Source organism: Thamnophis elegans, chromosome Z (genome assembly GCF_009769535.1).
Source record: "Thamnophis elegans isolate rThaEle1 chromosome Z, rThaEle1.pri, whole genome shotgun sequence".
NCBI classification, from domain to species: Eukaryota; Metazoa; Chordata; class Lepidosauria; order Squamata; family Colubridae; genus Thamnophis; species Thamnophis elegans.
This window is the reverse complement of record NC_045558.1, coordinates 27020508-27043200: the sequence shown is the minus strand read 5'-3', so window position 1 is coordinate 27043200 and position 22693 is coordinate 27020508. Positions and strand designations below refer to the sequence as shown.

The 22693-nt window shown below is 40.1% G+C and overlaps 1 protein-coding gene across 1 annotated transcript in view; it reads left to right on the top strand.

Annotated features, from left to right (window-relative positions):
• Positions 1-8565: 8565 nt before the first annotated feature.
• The window catches only part of ST8SIA6 (ST8 alpha-N-acetyl-neuraminide alpha-2,8-sialyltransferase 6), a 36516-nt gene continuing 22388 nt past the window's right edge, over positions 8566-22693 (top strand). Inside the window, exons 1-2 of the mRNA XM_032235069.1 lie at positions 8566-8660; positions 16201-16299. Of these exons, the coding sequence (XP_032090960.1) occupies positions 8566-8660; positions 16201-16299 (194 nt within the window). The remainder of the gene's footprint in view (positions 8661-16200; positions 16300-22693) is intronic.

The window sequence follows — 22693 nt, the reverse complement described above, 5'->3', positions numbered from 1 at the left end:
TTCAACCCAGTTATATCCTACAAGATATAGTTAAAATCCCCTTCCCCCAAGAACTGTCTTGGGTAAATCAGTCCAATATTTTGGCATTTTGGCCTTCTCTAAAGATTGGAGAAAGTTGCCTGTTTTTCCCCAGCATTTTTATTTTCACTCTAAAATTTGTCAGAGCAAATTGGTTTTCACAATGGGGCAGGAAATGCAAGAAATCACTTAATTTTTGCCTTTTGAAAAAGGAATGGTACACATGTACAGTTATCTAAAGAGGAATTATGGAAGAACATTAAGTACAGGATCTGTTATTTATCATGGATCATGGATGCAATTCTCAGTCCAGCCACATGACCTTCTTATGTCATTTTCTATGATGCTTCATGTGTTCTTCAAACGTTGAACAGCAATTAATTTCTCTTGACGGAAAATCTCATTCCACAGGGAAATAGGAAAATGTTTCAAAATATTTTACTGAGTTTAGTCAACCAACAATTGAACTTAAGGAAAGGATTGTGTCTGGAATTTTTGAGACAACACATTATTTTATATTGGTGGACTCATTGAGGATCGGGAGTATATTTTGAGAGCATTCCCAAAGTGGTCCCCATGTGTAAGAAGCCACAAACATCATTTTTATGAAAGAATTCCCTCTTAGTTGGAAAGAATATAAACGTATGTCTGACAGCTTTAAGTATTCTTTAAATAAAGTTGGTTCTGAGGCTACTGCTTTTCTCTACAGCATGCTGATTTCCCATTTATTTTTATTTTTACTTAAAAGAAGCTTTAGAAGAATTAAGTAAGTTGAAAAATGAGGGTTTGTTAGTGCCAAGGGAGATGTCTGCAAGCATATCATTTCCCATGGGCACCAAGTTCATTTCTCTTGCTAAAATTAATTAAGATTCCTATAGGAGCCCTTCAGTTTGGAATTGTCCCCAGGAGCCGCTTACATCATATGAATAAAGGAGAAAATCTGATGTTCCATGAACAGAAAGAAAACACTCAACGCCAGACTGCATTTGGAATGAAAGTTGTTTTAATTGATGGACTGTAACTGTTATTACTTTCACTGATGGTATTATATTTCTGCCCCATTTTATTTTTCTTTTTTGTATTCCACTTGGGGGTCCTTCAGGAGGGAAGAGTAATATTAAAATAAAGTAGCATAAATTAATCATCAATAATACCGTAAGTGAAGTAACGACTAAAAACAGCAGCCACTTCCAGTTTCAGCAGCAACTGAGCGTCATCCAAGATTTAAAAACCTCACCAAGTTAAAGAGACTTCACCTAAGACATTAGTTTTCCTTTTAATTATTTCAAGGTCTGGCAAGGAGCTGAAGACAATGAAAAATGAATAAATTGCTAAGCACATGAAAACAACAGTAAAATGACATGACTGATGCCATAATTGATATTAGATCACTATTAATGTTTCTATGTTGTATATAAATCCCTTTGGGTTTTTTTTTCCTGAATCAAAAGACTAGATAGAAATAAAAATAGCTAGCAAAAGTAGCAACAGGATGTGGATGGCTAAACTTTGGGTTCACATCACATAGCATTCCAGCTACCTTTGAACATCTGCGGCTGTTTTCCTTCTGGGTTTTGCCATAGTAACTAATTTATATAACTAGGGGGTTTTATTAAGGGAACAAGACGGCTAGAATTTTTTCAAGAGCAGCTAATGAATGGATATTCATCACAAAAGAACCAGGACAAGAAAACATCAATTTGTTTGCACATGTTGTATAACATACACACAAACACAATTGAGGAGAGATAAAAAAGATAAGGACTGCTCATGTGATTGAGGTCGAACCCAGCGGTGGGATTCAATTTTTTTACTACTGGTTATGTGGCCGTGGTTTGGTGGGTGTGGCTTGGTGGGCGTGACAGGGGAAGGATACTGCAAAATCCCCATTCCCTCCCGATCAGCTGGGGGTTCGGAGGCAGAGAATAGAGGGGGATGGAGTTAGTCAGAGGTGGTATTTTCCGGTTCTCCAAACTACTCAAAATTTCTGCTACCATTCTCCAGAACTGGTCAGAACCTGCTGATGTTTGTAACATAAACACAAACACTAATTTTAAAATAAAATAAAATAAAATTTTAAAATGTTAAGGGATTGGGCTATAGAGACTGAGAGACATAAGTTCTACTCCCACCCTCGGCACAAAGCCTGAGTGGTCATGGGCTAGTCACTCTCTTTCAGCTCTAGGGGGGAACACTTGTGAAGAGCCTTGAGAAGAAAACCTCAGGGAATTGTCCAGGCAATCTCGGAGAATCAGACGTGATTGAACGAAAAGAAAATACATGTACACCAGGGGTGGGTTCCTGCCAATTCTAACCTCTTCTATAGAAGAGGTTCCACAAATCTACATTGCCATTTAGAACTAGTTCCAGCTCCCTCCCCCTGCCCATCCGCATATCATCAAGATGAAGAGCGAGAGGAGGAATTCTGGGAGTTGAAGTCCACAAGTCTTAAAGCTGTCAAGTTTGAACACCCCTGGGGTTTTTATCCAAAAGGGTTAGGGGTGCAAGGGTCTTGTAACTTGACAGCTTTAAGACTTGCATGCTTCAAATGCCAGAGTTTCTGAACCAACATTTTGGTTACTAAGCAAGAGCATTGTTAAGTGAGTTTCACCACATTTTACAAGTTGGCCACGCCCACCCAGTCACATGGCTGGCAAGCCACTCTCACCCAGTCACATGGCTGGCAAGCCACTCCCACAAACCAGGCCACACCTACAGAAGAGGTTCTACAAAATTTTGAAACCCACCACTGATGTACAGATATACACCCTACAGGCACCCCCTACCTTTATCATTTTATTAGTCTTGCTTGTCTGGATTCCCGCTAAAACCCCTGGAATTTTGCAAAAGGGGACCTGTTTGCAAACTTTCCTTTTTGTTGCATGCATAGATAAACATAGAGAAATTTATTCTAACTCTCCTTGATTATAACCAACCTGGAGGATGAAAACCCAAGGTTGTTTTGGCCATAAAAAAGAAGCTCAAATATATATTAAGGCAAAGTGGTTAATTCAATAACATGCAAACCATTTTGGTTCTCTATGACTGCTTCTTAAGAATGACGGTAACCAAGCAAAATGATTTAAAAAATTTTCTTTTTTAAAAAAAAGATTCTGATTGACATTGTGACTACATCTCATCTTGTGATGGGAACAGTCTTTACACTGTCTGTTCTGACAATAAGCCGAAGGCCCTGCACATTTCTTGATTGTTTAGGATTTACTAAGCTCTTTTCCAAAAGCTTCTTCTCTTATTAACTTGAGAGATAAGACTCAAGCTGAGCACCTGATAAATACATGAACACTTTCTTGTACATTTCTTGGCAAAACTACAAAAAATTAATAAACATGGAGCTTGGTAGCACTTTCAAGACTAATCAAATTTATTAGAGCATAAGATTTTGAGAACAGCTTAAATCCTAATGAACTTAATCTTGAATGTACTATCAGACTCTGTTCATAAACTAACTTGGCTCTTCCCCCTCTCCAGTTTAGACTATATTTCCTGCTATCTCCTGCTGGGATACTTCTCTGAAATATTTTACAGCTTTAAAATATCATGGTGACCCTAGTATCAACATGTTTATCCCTGCACAGCTATTCAAAATCACCCAAGGTTGCATAGATGTTTAAACAAACAGGGAGGCGATGGAGGAGGAAAAAAGCCACAAATAACACATGCTTTATTTCAGATATTTTCTTTTGGTATGGCAGCATGAAGGAGCCATGGCAGATGATAGAGGAAGCGATGGAAAAGGAACTGATCCTAGACAGATAGTGTGAAAAGTCTGCAGCAAACTGGCAGTGGCTGTAGGCAAGGCCCGGGGATGACAGGAAGAAACATAATGAATCACATGCTCTGTCAATCCTTGGGTCCATTTCATGTTTTGTCTGAATGTGATCTGAGTTTTCTTCCTTCCCCTTTTCTTTTGCTTTGCATAAAGTGACTTAGCATATTCAAATGCTCGTACAGTATTCTGTGCTCTTGACTTGAACTACCATTAAACATTATTACCTTAATTTGCATGTTAGCAAGCATGAAAGAAACATTCAAGTGGGTCCAGATTGGAAATCATGTAGTCATGTAGTTACCTAAGTGAAACACTTATGTTTAGAGAAGATAAATCTCTGAAACCCAAATGCTGACAGCAGACATTAGGGGACAGCTGTTGACTAACAATTACAGTTCCTGTTTACAAATTTACAAGAAACATCTGGCTGACCACTGGAGGAGACACAGTAATTAGGGAATGGTTTAATTCTGTAGAGTTTTTACCCTATCTGAGTGTCATCCTTGCCTTCATTTCTGCTTTGTTGGATGTCCTCTAATTTGTCATGAAAAGAATTTTTCACTTTTTAGATGTTCGGTACTGCCGGCACTTAAGAAGAATTTATTTTGAAGTACATTTAAGTGTTCTTAAGTTCAGTGGTATGAACACATTTCATTATGAAACAGATCATAAAGAAGTTCACCCTCTTGAACACAAAAATATTGACTCAACACTTTGATACAATTGGTGGTACATTTTTGGGGGGGGGGTGAAAGTGGAGGGAGAACAGGTACCAAATTTATGGCACGCTAAAAATAAATGTTCTTCAGAGCATCAAAAGCCTCTTCATGCATTGAAACAGCATCTCTGAAGGACAGAAATAAAAAGAGTTGAGTTAACTGGAATATGATTCCCTCTTTTTTAGAGTTCAAGTATAAGAACTTGTTCCTTCCCAATGTCTCTTACTGTAAAAATTACACTGACATAGGCACACAAGCATTTTGCATATCAAGTGACTATCTTTATATCTTGTGGTGTGCAAAATCCCCAGGAAGACAAAAATCTGACACTAATAACCTCGTATTAGAAGTGCCTGCATATATGACATGTTTCTGTCAACATCTATCTGAGGCAAAACAGCTTTTGGAAGCCCCACAGGGATTCAGAAAGCTGGTTTTGTTTTCTCTTTTTTTTAGCCAATTCAATTATCTTCTATGAGTTTCTTTAAATTATCCATAAGCGAAAAAGGCTTGCCATTTTGTATCTGTAGACGTTTTGCTTGCGTAATACAATATTTAATACAATTATTGAAGGAAAAGTCTTGCTATGTTGGTGGATGATAGACAACAAACTATACTAGGCTGGCTGTAACTTCCAAACAGAATTCCCTGAAGGACATTTCTGTAAAAACAAAGCATTGAAATTTAAAGAGAAGCTTTGCACAAAGTCTCTTGACTTGTCTGCCTCACTGAGATTTATGGAGATTAACCTTCCTATGCTAGCAAATTTCAGATCAGTTCAAACAATAAGCAAAAGACAAAGAATAGTTATTTGGTAGTCCAATCTCCATGACAAATCCAGTGAGGAAATCATGATGATCAAGGGCCAAATCCAAGAGTAAACATATGACTCTTTATCAAGATTAAAGGGATGAGTAAATATTAGAGTTGGGCATGGGCCATCTTCAATGTGCCCTCCCTATTTCATGTGCCCTCCACACAATTTAGACCTTTAGAAGGATAATCTCTGGTAGTCTTCTGAATATGGGGGTGGGGGGGTGGGGCGGGGCAGGAAACAGTGAGAAACAGAGAATCAAAGAGAAGTGAAAAAAGAATCAGTGAATAAGAAGATGGCAGAAAACAAATATATTTATTTGGTTTTGTCCAGCCTATTATTTGTCTGGTATATCTTTTTTCAGATTTCTATGCCACCTTATTTTCATGTACAACTCAAGATGACAAACATACACAATACTCTTTCCTCCTCCTATTCTCCCCACAATAACAAACTTGTGGGGTGACCTGGGCTGAAAGAAAAGTGATTGGCCCGAAGACATCCAGCCAGCTTTCATGCTTCCTTCATGACTTAGGCACATGCCCTATAGAGATCCTTACCATGGTGGGTTGTTGCCGGTTTTACTACCGGTTTGCAACCCCTGTCTGTGCCACATGCGTGCTATGTGCATGTGTACTGTTCAATGTAAATTGTTCTTTGTGCATGAACTGCGCATGCACAATCACTAAAAACCAAAATGGCAATGGCCCAGAGGAGGCAAGGGAACCAGTTTGGGGGTGTGGCAGGTCTGGGTCACTGCTGGTTCTGCAATCCAGGCCTGAATTCCACTACCAGTTCCGCCGAACCGGGCTGAACTGGGAGCAACCTACCTCTTACCGTTACCCACCCACTACATTTGGGTCCCTGCAGGTGGTTCAGAAAGGAAGATAGCTCTCCCGCAATAAAAATATTTCCTATTCCATGTTTAAAAGACAGGATGAAGACAATGTGATGCTGAATTAGACTATACATTCTTCCAGTCCAGCATTTTCTTCTCAGCTCCTTTCCACAAACAGCTATTCAGGGAAGCCTTGGAAAAAGCAAAAACAGGACCTGTGGTCTGATGCTGGGGATAACAGCCTGATACTTCACAAGCTATGGATTCAAAAAATATATTCATTCATTAAGCAGGTTAATGCAGTGAATGGAGCCAATGAGTTTGTTTGTACTGATCCATGACTAAGTTCTAAGTTTACATGATGAATAAATATTTTTTTTAAAACCTCAAAGTAAAAATAACATTTAGCATGTTGCAACTGCACATGTGCTAGATATAGAAGTGATCTTCTCAAGATGGTTGTGTCAATACATTGTTGATAATTTTTTAGTATTTTTTTAGTATTTTATTGGAATTTATAGGCCGCCCTTTTCCCTGAGGGGACTCAGGGCGGCTTACAATCAAAAAGGGGGGGGGGTGCAAATACAAAAACAAAAACAGTAGGTGAATAAAATAAGACAATAAAAACACAACTTGCATTCAACATTCAACACTTGGGTGGGGCGAATTAGGAACTTATCCCCAGGCCTGACGGGATAGCCAGTTCTTGAGGGCTGTGCGGAAGGTCTGGACGGTGGTGAGGGTGCGAATCTCGACGGGGAGGTCGTTCCACAGGGTCGGAGCTGCTACAGAAAAGGCTCTCCTCCGCGTAGTCGCCAGTCGACATTGACTGGCGGATGGAATTCGGAGGAGGCCCAATCTGTGCGATCTAATTGGTCTGAGGGAGGTAATCGGCAGGAGGCGGTCTCTCAAGTACTCAGATCCACTACCATGGAGAGCTTTATAGGTGGTCATTAGTACCCTGAAGCGCACCCGGAGATCAACAGGTAGCCAGTGCAGTTCGCGGAGGATGGGTGTTATGTGGGCGAACCGCGGTGCGCCCACTATCACTCGCGCAGCTGCATTCTGAACTAACTGCAGTCGCCGGATGCACTTCAAGGGCAGCCCCATGTAGAGCACATTGCAGTATTCCAGCCTAGAGATCACAAGGGCTCGAGTGACTGTTGCGAGGGCCTCCTGGTTCAGGTAGGGTCGTAACTGGCGGACCAGGCGAACCTGGGCAAATGCCCCCCTGGTCACAGCTGACAAATGATGGTCGAAAGTCAGCTGTGGGTCCAGTAGGACTCCTAAATTACGATAACAAAAGTAACTAGTGAGAAGACATGAGGAGGGGCACAGCTGACCCTCTTCTGTTTGCCTTTTCTCACTATTATCTATAAAGGAAAAGTGAGCAAAACATTGGTCTCATGGGAGGGCTTGGCATTCCTCCACTCTAGTAGTAGCTTTGGATGGATGCCCACAGTTTAAACCTCAGAAATTTCCTATCTAGAAGGTTTTACAAGTTATGGGAGCTTCATCACTGGAAGCTTTCAAGAAGAGACTGGATTTCATCTGTCAGAAATGGTGTAGGGTCTCCTGCTTGAGCAGGACTAGTTGATATACAAGACCTCTTCCAACTCTGTTAATCTGTTAAACATGGTAAACCTCCCAAAGCTTGGGTTGAAACCTTAACTCTCGGGACACTATCATTAAATACAGAAAGGGCTCTGGTGGCTTTTTCACACAATGCTTGCTTGGGCCTCAGGAGAAGATTAAAACCTAGTTATTGTCCCTAAAGCTTTATGAATCCTTACATGCTCAGTGGCACCCTTTTTCTGTCGGTTTACACCAGTTGCTGCTGAAAAATGGGTGCTGGCAAATATTTTGGTTTCGCTCCGCTCTTCTCTTTCACGACGCCCGATTACTCCCACCATCTCCTCCCCGCGCCACCCTCCCTCCACCTCCAACCCCCAATTCCGTTTCCATCCCTCCAGGCGCTGGTGTCGAGAGGAGAAGAGCGAGCGAGAGACCGCGGGGGAGAGAAATGGAGGCGGGCTGCCAAGGGATGCTCGCGGGGCTGGGACAAGGTGCTCCCCTCCCCTTGGCTTCGTCAGACCCAGAAGGAGGCGAATCTCGTGCCACCGAGCCGGACTGGCGGTGGTCGCCCCTCGCGAGTTGAAGCAGCTGGGGAGGCGGCGCGGCGCGGCCAAAGAGGAGGAGGCGACCCTGGGCGGGCCCCTCCTTTATCCACCACCGCCACTGCCGCCGACCTGACTGGGTTGCCATCACTGCAGCGGGGGTCTGCCATCGCCGTCGCTTCTTCATCCTCCGTTCTTCGCTCTTTCTGGAGCTCTCGGCTCGCATCGCCGTCCAGCTGCCCCGGCAGATGCAGGCGGGAGAGCGCACGATGCGGGCGGTCCTTGCCCTGCTTGCTCTGGTCGGTAGCCTGCTCCTCTTCCTGTGCTTGGCGCGGCTCCCGGCCGACGGCGCCGGGGGCGCAAGGTAGGTGGAGGAGACCCGGAGCTTCCACGGGGAGGCGTGGCTTAGGAAGGGGGGAACAGAGTTCGGAGGGGGGCGCAGATGGCAAATGGGGGAGCCGCTATCCCGGACCGGGTGTATGTAGCTCATAGGAACTACAAGTAGGATTAGCCTCTGGGTAAGGGCGTGCTGTGGCTCTTGCTGACCTCTCCTTTCGCTGGGCACTCTAAGACAACTTTGGTCTCTCTTGCTTGCTTCCTTGCTTGCCAGTGGCTGGGACATGGAGGGCAGAGCTGCGACGGACTACACCCCCAGAGTGATGAGGTACCTTCGGTCCCCCGCGAATGTCCATCTGGTCGCTCCTGCGGCCCTCAACAGGTAAAGATGGTGAGGGGCTTGCTGTGTTGGGAATACATCTTTGCGTTATCTGGAGCCAGAAAGGGTTACTGCTAACATCAGCCTGCGCTGAAACTGTGAAGCATCTCAAAAGCTCTCAATGGTTTGTCAATTTGGGTTGGGCAGTAATGTAAGGAATTATTCCACAGGAAGTTAAGATGCCCCCCTCACCCTTCTTCTAGATGGCTGATCCAATTATTTCCTAAAGTTCAGTTGTCTGTTAGTGCAATAATCTTTCATTACACTAATAGTTGGGCAAATGTGTCTGATGTTCTACTTGCAGCACTTTTAAAACTTTGTGTAAGTGTGTGAGACTATATACAATACATATTTTAGATCTCTTGAAGTAAACCCCAGAGTTTCAGTAAATGCTATCTTTACACAACAGCAGAAAACACACTAATTTGTAACACTGGAAAAATGGTATGCTTTGCCTTAGACTTGATTTTGTTCCACATTTAAGCAAATAGAATAATAATATTTCTGAAGTAGTTTGGAAAATTATTTACTTGGCACCCATTTCTATTTGCTTATATGTTTCTTGAATTTTATCTTTTACTTTCTCTCCTGTCCATTCTTTGATATGTTACTAGATGTTTGTGTGTGTGTGTGCACGCACATGCACATAGTAACATCTTTCATGTGAACATTAATACCATCATCATTTAAAGGTACCTGAGATGAATTTTTTTCAAAAGAAAAGAAATTCACATTTAAGCTCTTTGGCATCATATTTACTAGTACTCATCTATCATTTGTTACACTAGCTTCCTATAAACCTCAAATTCACACAGAGAAGTAGTGAAATATATCATTACAAGTGCCTCTTCACACAATAAACATGCAGCACAAAAAACTAAGTTGGAATTCAAATCAAATGATGGTTGAATAAAGTTTGCAATTACTGTGCTTTAAAAAATAATTACTGTTGTGGTCAGCCAAAGCAATGGCCAAATGACAGACAGAATGGGAAGTAGAGAGCAACCTTCCTGTTCATTTTCTGTTCTCTGTATTAAAAAAAGGGCGGGAGATACTTCAGGAAAAAGTGCTCCTGTTATTTACTTTCAGAAAATCTCTTTGAGTTGACAGGTTGGTAGGTAGGAAAACAGTAAGCCCCAATGCCCTTCTTTTTATGTTTATCAGGTTTTTGATTCCACCTGCATTTTAGAAATATATTATTTTAGGAAGCAGGTAAGTAAAAGGTAAGCACTAGGAATGAAGACACCTCAGTTCAAGTCCATCCCTTCAACCATGGATGGTTTCTTTCCACTGAAGGCACTTCAGAGCCAAGGTGGCGCAGTGGTTAAATGCAGCACTCAGGCTACTGCTAGATCAGCAGTTCAGCGGTTCAAATCTCACCGGCTCAGGGTTGACTCATCCTTCCGAGGTGGGTAAAATGAGGACCCAGATTGTTGGGGGCAATATGCTGACTCTCTGTAAACCGCTTAGAGAGGGCTGAAAGCCCTATGAAGCGGTATTTAAGTCTACTGCTATTGCTATTCATAGGCTTATTGTGGTAAGAGGAAAAAGAGGACAGAACGCTACGCACCCTTGAGCTCTTTTGTGAAAAGTGGGATATCGATCAAATCAGCCAATCAATATCATAATGCAAACCACTGGTCCTTACCATTATTTATTGGAATGCTTTGGACTGTTAAAAGATCTCTCTTCATCTCCCGGAAGGGCAGTGCATCCTGAGAAGTTCATTTACCTCATGAAAAAAAATCATGTTTTTGTTCAGGATACTAGATTTGGGTTACATACCTGCAGGGAGGTACAAGAAGATGCATAAAACTTAACTCTTTGATGTTTCCATGTAGAAGTTGTAAGAGTTTGTAGCTTGGATTTGACAGCTCGATGGCCCTTCCCATTTTAAATAGGCAGATTTCCATGGTAACTCTTTGGGAATGCAGCAGCTCACATCTGCTCCCAATGTTCCAAGTGTATCCCTGGCTGAAAAAAGTTGTTCCACTGTTGTGTGATGTAGCTATATGAAACCAGTTGTCACATAGGAAACACATATTATTTTAAGACCATTTACTGTTTGTTGTACTGCAATACTTTACAAATATAATATAAAAATGTAATGTAAATATTTACCATTACTACCAATCTGAGCGGATAAAAACTGTGATGCTCCAAGAAGTCAGCAAAGAGATACAGAAAACTGTATAACACCTTACTGTTATCTAGCAATTGTCTGGATTTTTGTAGTCCAGATGTAGGTAGCCCTACATTTCTCTCCCTCTCTCTCTCTCTCTCTCTCTCTCTCTCTCTCCCTCCCTCCCTCCCTCCCTCACCCTCCCTTCCCCTCCCTCCTTTCCTCTCCCCTGTTTCTCACGCACATGACTAACTACTAGGGAATGCAACCTTGTTCATACACACATTTTTCTGGTAGATTTATAAATGTTAAATCACTGCAGTGGATGGTTCAATAGAAATTATTTTGCTTAAGAGGATGTGCTCCTTTCCTTGATTCCAAAGAATTGCAAGATAAGGTCTAGAGAGGGGGAAAATAGGGTCAGATTAACAATATTTAAGTTGCAAAAATCCTAACAGCCTCTAGATGCCAGAAAAGATGTACAAGTGTAGATACAAACATTGAAATGTAGATGTGATAGCGCGAGTACCATAGAACAATCTGGTGGCAGGAGGAAATTTCATCTAGATTAGGCATGGGCAAAAGTACAGCACTTTTGGCTAAGTGCGATAAGCTGCAGAGAATTGCAAGGTGCATCTCCAGTGATCCACATAAAGAAAGGAGACATTTTTGAGTTTGGAGGAAGGCTGAGATAGATAATAAATTTAGAGCATTAACATATAAAGCAAAAACCAACAACAACAACAACAAAAACAAATATACCATCCCAACATAGCATCCTGCCATCAATAATTGGTTTAGTTTACTTTGGATTTCTCAAATGTTGGTAGTGAGTTCTGAAGCTGGACTCAGGCTGCTAAATGGGGAGCTATGAGGCAGGCTCTCTCTCTCTCTCTCTCTCTCTCTCTCTCTCTCTCTCTCTCTCTCCCTCTCCCTCTCTCTCTCTCTCTCTCTCTCTCCCTCCCTCCCTCCCTCCCTCCCTCCCTCCTCCCTCCCTCCCTCCCTCCCTCTCTCCCTCTCTCCCTGTGTGTGTGTGTGTGTGTGTGTTCCATAGACTGCACATCCCAATTGACCCAGCAATTAACTGCATCCAATTCAGGAGCTGTCTGAGAAGAAATTATAGAACTATAACTAAAATAACTAGAATTTTTGTAAGGAGTTATGGTATGGACCCAAATTTAGTTATGCTTAGAGAAAGTCTGCTGAAAATACTGAAATGAGACAAGTTACTTATTGCTATCTTAAATCAATTTAAGATATTGATTTCAATGTGCTTACCCTAAGGACAAGCAATGGTTAGAGAAGGTCTTTCCATTGCCATTCTGAGAAATTACAAGGACAAATACTACTCACATCAAATAATATTTATATTATTTCAAGTTTCCATTAATAAAGATTTTCAGAGATAAAAAGGAAAAAGGCCTTTTAAAAAGTAAGAAGGAAGCACTGAATTTTCAAGTTGTAATAAATTACAATGTCTTTAATTTTTCTTCAGTTGCTTAGTGAATGAAGTGGCTAACTTAAAACACTGAATTAAGTCCATACAAAATAATTTACCTTCTGACTTAGGACAATAAGGTAAACACAGAAATATATTTCACTTTGCTAAAACTCTTATAAGAGAAAACAGGTTTTTATTCGTGCCTCTGTGCTTGTTTGTTACTCTTTTATTCTGCCAAGGTATTTTATGCTCCAGAGCACTGATATTTTTATAATCTGTCTGACTGTCTCTCTGTTTCATTTTGTAATGCAGTGATTAGGGTTCACACCATGGCTGAATAGTGTTAATTACTTTATAAATTTGACTACCACCTCTTAATGGTTGTTTTCCTATCCTTTTGCCTGGCTTTTAACTGTGGTCACAATATTAGGAAACAGAATAATAGAATAACAGAATTGTAAGGGAGATTGGAGCCCCTATATCAGTGGATGGTAAACCTTTTAGACACCGAGTGCCCAAACTGTGCATATTCATGCCCAAACTGAAAGGTGACTGCATGCGCGAACATGCTCATGCATGCTCACACACATGTGCAGACATGCAAGCATGCGCAGCAGAGACCCAAAGACTAGCTGGCTGGTGGGAGGTGGGGCATCGCAGCAAGAGGTAAGACCTTTTTCTTTTGTGAGCTTCTGTTTCGTCGTTTGCAGGGAAACAAGCTCACAAAAGAAACGCCACGGAGATCTGATCTGGGGCAACAGCGCGCATGCTAGCAGAGGGGGCTATGTGTGCCATAGGTTCACCATCACGGCCCTATATTATTCAGGACAAATGGCTTTCCAATCTCTTCTTAAAAACCTCCAGTGATGCAGCACCCACAACCCCAAGAGGCAAACTATTCTACTGATTAATTGTTCTCACTGTCAGGAAATTTCTCCTTAATTGTGGGTTGGATCTCACTTTAATAATCTTCTATCTGTCACTTCTTGTCCTGCCCTCGGGAAAACATTCACAACAGCTGCCTTCTTTATCAACTTTTACCGCGTCAAGGGCAGACTTTTAGACCACATCAAAAGCCAAACATTCCTTACTGTGATTATTCAAACATTATTTTTCAATGCCAGTTTCTGTAATGTGCATGTTGTAGGAGCCTACTCTTATCCAAGTGGAAGTGAGAGATAGTATTAGCTGAAGGACAGTGGAAAAGAAGCTGCTTTCAGGGATGAAACAGATTACATCAATATATTGGGCTATGTTCAACTAAAATTCATGGCTGGTTATTGTAAAAGGTTGAGTGCAATTCAGCCCGCCTTCTTATTTCTCAAAGGGCTTTGAGATATTCCTACGTCCAATAGCTTTGTAAATTTCCTTGCTTGTTCCATCTTCGTAGCTCCCTTACAGAATTCAATATTACTTGCAAATCCTGGGAGGAAGTGGAAACATGTCACTTTGACAAATTTTGAACAGAACATTCCAAGATGCTTCATAGGATAATATGCACTATTTCCTTGCTTTGGACTGTAAAATTAAATGGACACATAGCTTTGCTTCTTCTGCTTTGCTTCCTTTCCTTATGCCCTCCTGTGGCCAGAAGTGGACTCCACAAAGGTTAGAAAAGCCATGAATAGAATACAATAGAATTTTTTATTGGCCAAGTGTGCTTGGACACACAAGGAACTTGTCTTTAGTGCATATGCTCTCAGTATACATAAGGAGAATAAAATACATTCATCAAGATTGAAAAAATACAACACTTAGTGATAGTCAATGTTACTAATAAGCTATCAAATCATATTAGGAAAAGATTTCTCTGGAGTTGCAGAAAAGCTGCAGAAACGTCACTTGTAAGCATCCCAACCATTTAATGGAGGCTTTTGGGCTACACAGAGAGCACTTATGGAAGGGCTGAAGAGGATGGGCAGACTATGTGGGCTGCATTTTACCTTCACCTCAAAGAACATAATATCCTTGGGGTATGAAGCTTTTTGTCAGGCTGTATTTAAATGCCTGCCAGAGGCTCAGTGCTTGCAGCCATTATAACGGTTTCTCCCTACTGCATTGCAACCCTCTTGCTGAGGCAACAAATGTCATAAGTTGTTTTTCAGCTTGGCAGTTTTAAGTTTCACGAGCTTCAACTCTCAGAGTTCCCAAGCCAAAATATGTGAGCTCATTTGATGATATTGTTGTTGTGTAGAATAACTAAATTGCCATTTATTTGGCTTTTTTATAGGAGCAAAATGAATGAATTAATAAATGGAGAGATTGGGAGAAGGAGGGAGACATAAGAAGAGAGGGAGCAGAGGTGGGTTTCTGCCAGTTCCCCCCGGATTGGGTGAACCGGTAGTGGCAGCATAGGGGACTCTGCCCAGATGCCTCTGCGCATCCGCAGAAGTGTCGGGCGAGCACACAAGGTAACCGGTAGTAAAATAAATTGAAACACACCATCTAGAGGGAAAGAGGGAGGGATAAAATGAGAGAGAGAGAGAGAGAGAGAGGGAGGGAGGAAGAGAGGGAGGGAGAGGGGGAGAGGGAGAGAGAATGAAAATGGGAATATTTGGAGAAAGAAAAAAAATATTTAGAATAAAAACTTGAACACAAGGTCACAGTGCCACATATAATTAGCTGGATACCCAAAATGCAGGATAAAAGAATCAGCTGACATAAAGATTAGAGCAAAGCAGAGTGACTAAGTATTTGCTTTAACTATAAATAATAATTGATTTGGGGTAAATTAATTTGCCCTAATAACCGCTCCAATTATTAGGCCAAATTAATGGCTACGATGTTGATAGCTGAAGTTGCTTTGCTTTACTAAAGTTTTCTGCTTTTCACTATTCTTCCAAATACTTAAGTTGAATTATCTGTTTTTAATGGCAGCATCAAGTTTTTGCAGTTCTAGTACAACTTCACTCCAGGGTAGCTGTAAGAAGGGAGCATTGATTTATAAGCAATTGCATTCTGACACATTAATTCTGAATGCTTTATGCTGTGCAGTTTGTACTATTTAATTCAGCTAACTTAGATTAGGGTTCACTGTTTTACTTTATATGATCATCTGTCCATAGAACTGTTCTAGGGACAACTGCCCAGCGTAAAGCATTCTGAATGAGTGTATCAGAATGCAATTGCTTATAAATCAGTGCTTCCTTCTTACAGCTGCCATGGACTGAAGTTGTAATGGAATTATAAAAACTTGATGCTACCATTAAAAACAGATGAGATCCTGTAATTTTTTTTAAATAGCATTTTGAGAACACTTTAAAAAACATTTTATATTTATATGTCAGTACAATTTTGAATTGTATTTCTATTGAAGTTGAGAAGTGGGATTGAAATGTATTTCTATTGAATTTGAAGTGGGAATTCTGTTCCTTTTAATGTGTTTCGGATTTACATTAGCATCTACACAATGTGCTACACAATTCAATCAAAAATCAAGTTTAAAAAATAAATTCTGCATGGGGTGGCAATTCAAAGTCATTCTTCTTTAGACTGCAGTAGACCTCATTGATATTTTTTGTTAGTTTCATAATTTGACCTGTTACTTATCTTTTCAGCAACTCATTGTGCTGTTGCAAAGAGTGTTTGCTCTTCTTTCAAATTGATTTTCCTTTTTATATAAACAGACCAATTCTTAATACAGCCAGAGTGCAGAAATCTGAGCAAGCCGCAAAATGCAAGGATATATGGAGTAACAATTGGTCATCATCGATCAAGAAGAAAAGGTAAAGTGTCTGCATTTGGTTATAAATATACTTGACTGGCAAGCAGCAATGGCAATTTTACAAACCTGAACAGCTAAGTATATAGTATAGCAATTTTAGGTGTGAGAAATCCATTGGCATCTCCTTATAAGAACTTGGCCAAGATCTTTTAATAATTGAATTGGCCAACATCTGGTTTAATCTAAATATGGTTAAAATAAGAAATTATTATAGTATCATATCTTACTGTCATGGCCCTTGCTGTCTAGAATGACATATCTCCAGAGGTTCACATGACCCCAACTTCATTGCCCAGCAAATTAGTTTTAATTGTCTGGTTCTTTTCCCAGGCCCTCATGTAATAAATTGTTTTTGGTGCCTTTTTGTTATCAGGTGGACATTTTTGTTTGTTTGTTTGCTTTTCTCATTTTTATCTAGCCTTGCTTTTAATTGGGTGTTTTGTATTAGCTGTTTTGTTGTATCTGTCCTGAGTTGGTTGACGTGGGTAGCTCTATTAATTTGATGCCATGCAGTATATAAAATCACATGAATTCTGATCTGGAATATGTATTTTCCTATTCAGAGAAATGTCCACTGGTGAGTTATATATTTAGATACAAAGATGGAGGTTAGAGTAGAGATAATATGCTTTGTACAAAAATACTGCCTATTGGCCAAGCAAGGATAGAGTCCAGATTGGTATGGAAACTGCCTTAATGACATTCTATGGAAAGCATGAGGATCTAGATTATTGCTTATGTTAGACTATCAAATCATATGCCTTAAATTGCTCACAATGCCACCAATTGAGATCATTCTGATGCATTGTGGGCACTAACCCAATGGCCTGATGCCTTGTAAGGAAAGCTTATCTATATCAGTAGAAAATAGTTGATAATTGTATTAGAGGATATTACATCCAAGATACTCATTAAATAAAAGATGGATTGAGGACTAACCAATCCGGGAATCTACCAGCCATTTGAAAAAATCTAGTTGCTACAGATTATCTCTTCATGTGCCTGAGGCTGTGTTTTGAGACCACCTTGCTCCATGTAATGCCCTCCAAATATGTTGTTTTTCTGCAACCAGAAGATCAAGATCTGGGCATGCTGCTTCTATATAGTCCCAAATTGCAGATGGATACTCTGAAGCCTGAACACAAAGCTGGTGGTTTACCAGCTTTCTGCCTTAACAGTCTATATATTTCTAATACTGTGGGACTTTTACCTATAGTTGAGGAAAGAGGATAATTGAATTTCATCTGTTTATTTAGTTTTAGAAGCTCTGTTTAAGGTGTAATTTCATAAAAATACTCACTTGTGTTAATGCAGTGATGCATGACATCAAACAAGCTATCAGCTAATAGTCTTTTTTTGTTGCTATGGTTGAGTTTTCTTCCTTCCATACTGATTTTTATATTACTGGTTTTAAAAAGCTCAAATTTCCATGGCTTTATTTTTTTATATTTTATAAAATATTTTATTTTATATCTATCTGTCTGTCAGTTAATCTCTGCCTGTCTGTCTGTCTGTCTGCCTGCCTGCCTGCCTGCCTGCCTCTCTCTCTCTCTCCATCTCTCTACGTATCTATCATCTATCTAATTCTTATCTACCTTACTCTCAAGGCACTCATACCAATACCCCTTCCACCTCCTATTTTCTCTCCAGCAACTCTTTCTACTTATGAAGTGAGTTGGGCTGAAAGAAGGATGACTCGCTCAGTTGGCTTTCATGTCATATGTAGGTCTCAGTTTCCAGTTTCCTAGGTCAGCACATTAACTACTACACCAAACTGATGTTTGTACGATACTTTTATTGATGTTGTTATTGCTTTTGTTAGATGTCAAAAAAAAATCAAGAATAACATACTTCCATTCAAACTTTTGGGGTATTTTGATTATCAGCATTGCTTTGATGAAGAATCTCCATGTCAGGACATTCATATATAATATTTCAATGAATTTTTCATGACAAATAACCCAACACAGTTGATTGTCGCAGCCACCCAGCTATACAGTATTGGAGACTGGATCTCCAGGCCAGAAGAAGTCAGAACAACTGACTCAGCAGGGTCAGGCTTTGAGGCACACAAGTCAGGTTGAATCAACAGCAGCCTGTCAAGCTGTTGGTTGCCATAACCCTTGGCAGCCATTACAGAAGTTTTTAAATAGCTGTAAAATAGAATGTTTTTGGAGACTATTTACATAGAAAACCTTTAGCTATTTCTTATTTAAAGATTAAGAACTTGCAATAATCTACATCTTTTGGTTTTATTCACCATAGCATGCTGATAATTCTAATGCAGCTTCAGAAAACTTTGACCTATATCAAGATTTCTTACAGTTATAGATCTTTTATGAATTTACAATAAAACTTTCAAAGCAACACAGTGATTAACAGTATCTGCTTCACTGAACATTAGAATCTGATATCTTCTTTCTCATAGTGCTGCTATGTAAAATCAAGCAGTGATGTCCAATTAAGAATTTCTTTCAGATGATATTACTAGGTTAAAGGCAAGGTGTATAGGTTGGGAAACTTCAGTTTAATATAATTTTGAGACCTCATATCAAAGGGGACATAGAGAAAATGTGACAGAAAGTGTCAAAGTACTAAAATAGGACAAGGTTTATTAGTTATAAATTTCTAATTGGCAACTTCACAATGAAAGACGTGTTGCCAGTGGTGGGATTCAGACAGTTCACACCACTTTGGGATAACAGGTTGTTAACTTTCTGAGCAGTTTGGTGCACTGGTTGTTGGAAAAAAAATCATAGGACAAAATTGGTTGTTAAATTATTTGAAGCTAACCACTGCTTGTTGCTCATTCTTCAGAAACCATAGTATCCTTCAGGTATTAAAGCAATCCAATGATTGCTTTAATACAATATATACTGTGGAAACCACTCTACTCTATGTAGAGTATAGGATTTATCATCTATCACTGATACCAGTTGATTTAGTATTTTGCTGGAGATTGTTCACATGACACTTAGCCAAATTGGTATTTGCATGATCTTTAAGCAAATTGGAGCTTTCAAGAAGTTTTGGGGTATAGCTACTTAGGTCCCTTGTAACTGACTATTCTCAGATGGGACTGACATACAACGGACATACTCAAGTATTAAGAATATAGACAAGAGGCTTTTTATAAGTAACTTTTTGCCATAATGTACTACAGTCTGTTCTGATTTCAGAAATCTTTCTTGATCACCTATAACTTCATCAGAAGTAGTAGAAATCTATTTTACACTTAGTTTATCATTTCAAAATTAAACCACTTATATTCCATATGCTTTTGTAATATCTATAGACCATTAAGGGAATACCATTCCATCTCTGCATAAGCGTGAAGAATTAAGAGTTTCTGAACATTACCATAATATTTCTCTGGATGCATCTACATGTGTATACTTTGTGGATGATACTAATTCTTATCTTTGCTCTATCAATGAAATAGTGGAATAGAATCATTAAAGAAAGGATGCAAAAGGAGGGAGAGAATAAAATGTGAACAGAAAAAATTAAAATAATTGTTATTTATTTTAAATAATTGAATAGAATTGTTAAATTGTTCCACACTGAGTTGTCCCACTGCAAGTTGGCAGTGGTGAATTTTCCTATGGCAAGTTGGCTATGGTGAGTTGGCTTCAGTGAATTGGCTGTGTTAAGTTGTCCCATTCCCCATCTCAGCTTGGCAGCATCTTTATATAGTTCAATTTTGAATCAGCATGTAAATGCAATACCTCTATCCCCAAAAGTAGAAATCTACCCATTCCTTTCCCTACTTTTTCCTCTGTCTTAATGAATCCTTTATCTTGTCTTTCTCATGCTACGGATTAATTGATAGTTGGCTATTGGCAAATTAGGCTTCCTGCCTTGGAAATAAATATATCTCACTTGGATATACTATATAAGTTTGAAGCAAAGAACATGTAATGTCTTATTCGCCATATTTTCTATAGATAATTATTTATTAACAAGGTATTGATTAGACAGGGTTCAATTAGATTGAATTAGTTTCAGTTCAAGATGCTGGAGAAATCAGAGGGAGACTGAGACTGTATTCTGATGCTGAAGCGTGTGTGCCACTTTCAGAAACACCTAAGGAATATTTTTCCAAAGAAAGGATTGCCAGTCCAGCTGGTATTTGGAAATGGAATGGGGAGCGGTATCATTGTGTTATATCTTAGGCCAGTCTGTAAGATAACCGTTCCTAGAAACTGTCCTTGCTTTGAATGAAAGCATCATCCAGAGAAGGGGTGTCAAACTCACATCATCATGCGATGTATCATGACTCCCCCCCCCTTTGTTAAAATGGACGTGGGCATGGCCAGCATATGACACATGGCCATCCATGCATGTGTCCGCGGGCTGCAAGTTTGACACCCCTGATCCAGAGCATATGTTTATTTCATATGTCTAAGCTCGGGTGGAATCCTACTGGTTTAACAACTGGTCGCTGAGCGCATGCTGCGCATGCGTGCACAGTTTGCACAAAATTCACTTTCCACGTTACTGCTGGCGAGGAAAACAGTTGAGATGAAGCAATCCATTCTGCTGCGCCAATCAGCTGGGCTGATTTCAGAAAAGAAAATATAGTATAGCCCAGGGGTAGGTGAGCCCACTTCAAAGTTGGAGTGAACTGGTTTGCTCTCAGCTGATGGTCAAAGCTACTGGTTTGCCTGAGCCGGTCCGAACCGGTAGAATTCCACCCCTGTCTAAGCTATTTAGATTCTGAATTTCAAGGTTCAAGCTTCAGAGAATCTTCCTTCCCATTATATCCTGAGCTAAAGTGCTTCTTTAGGACTGCACAAATCTTTTCAAAGCCTCATACCCCAAGGGCTATTCCTAAACCTTTTGTATCTACTGTGAATTCTAGAGAATATGTAAAAATATCAGATTCCTACTTAATGATTTTAAAAATAGTGTTCAGATTGTGAGATTCTCTGGAATTGAATGTTGCAGCTACCATTTTCCATTATGTTGCCAGTTAATGACTTTTCTTCCGGAGCCAGAGAGTTCTCATTTTCTTATCCCCAGCCAGTGAATGTCTTTAGGCAACAACTTCCCATTGTAAACTGGCAGGAATTTCTCTAGATGAAATAATTGCCCCAAGTCACTTCCTTCCCCTCTGTAATATCAGCTTTTATACTCTACCCCTTAATTTATAGAAATTTCCTCCCTTAAGCTTCAAGCTTCTAAGTAAAATTATTTTTTGTCATATGATGATAACCAGCATAACTAAAGGAATGGCTGAATAGATACTCTTATTCACTCTTTTTTCTCTGCTCTGCTGAATGATAGTCTGACCCCAAGATTTCTATAAAACGGAAAGCTTAGTAAAATTAGCAATATTGGAGAATTGGTTTCTACAGAAACATTTATTGAATACTCCAGTATTCACTACACTGAATGTTTATTTTAAGAGCTTTTAAAATGAAGTATTTAATACTTTCTCTATTTTTGGAGTGTACAAGCATGAATAATAATCTCTCTATATAAATGTCTGTGTGTGTGTGTGTGTGTGTGTGTGTGTGCGCGCGCGCGTGTGTGTGTCTGTCTGTCTGTTCCAGCATAATTCTGGAACGCCTCCAGCAATTGCAACCAAACTTGGTACACAGATGACTTATTCTACTTGAGAGACCGCCTACTGCCAATTACCTCCACCCGACCAATTAGATCCCATAGATTAGGCCTCCTCCGAGTTCCATCTGCCGGTCAATGTCGACTGGCAACTACGCGGAGGAGAGCCTTCTCGGTGGCAGCTCCGACCCTATGGAACGATCTCCCCGTGGAGATTCGTACCCTCACCACCCTCCAGACCTTCCGCACAGCCCTTAAAAACTGGCTATCCCGTCAGGCCTGGGATTAAAGACTGTAACCCACCCGAATAGTATGAACATTGTGCTTTTAATGATGTACTGTCTTATGTGTTAATTGTTTGTTTCCCTCCCTTTTCGAGTTGTAAGCCGCCCTGAGTCCCCCCAGGGAAAAGGGCGGCATATAAATAAATTACTCAATACTCAATTACTCAATATTCTCTGGAAACAAACACTCCGAACACCCCTCGGGATGTGTGTTCTGTTAAGATACAGCTTGTTGTGCCTTCAAGTGGCTTCTACTGTACTGCCATAAAATGGCTTCTACTGTATGGCACAATGGAGTTGCAATGGTAACGGCTTCGCAGTACTCCACAAGGGGCTCCCTCTGGTAAGGGGGAAAATCCAACGTTAGAAATTACGTTTTACCTGGACATTTCCGCCCTATAAATAAATATCCGGGCAACGCTGGGTTATCGGCTAGTGAATTACAAATTGGAAAGATTTGAGGGGGGGAATCTTCTTTTTCCAAATTTGTTTTATCAGCTTATCACTATAATCAGAGTGAACATAATAATATATTATGATTAT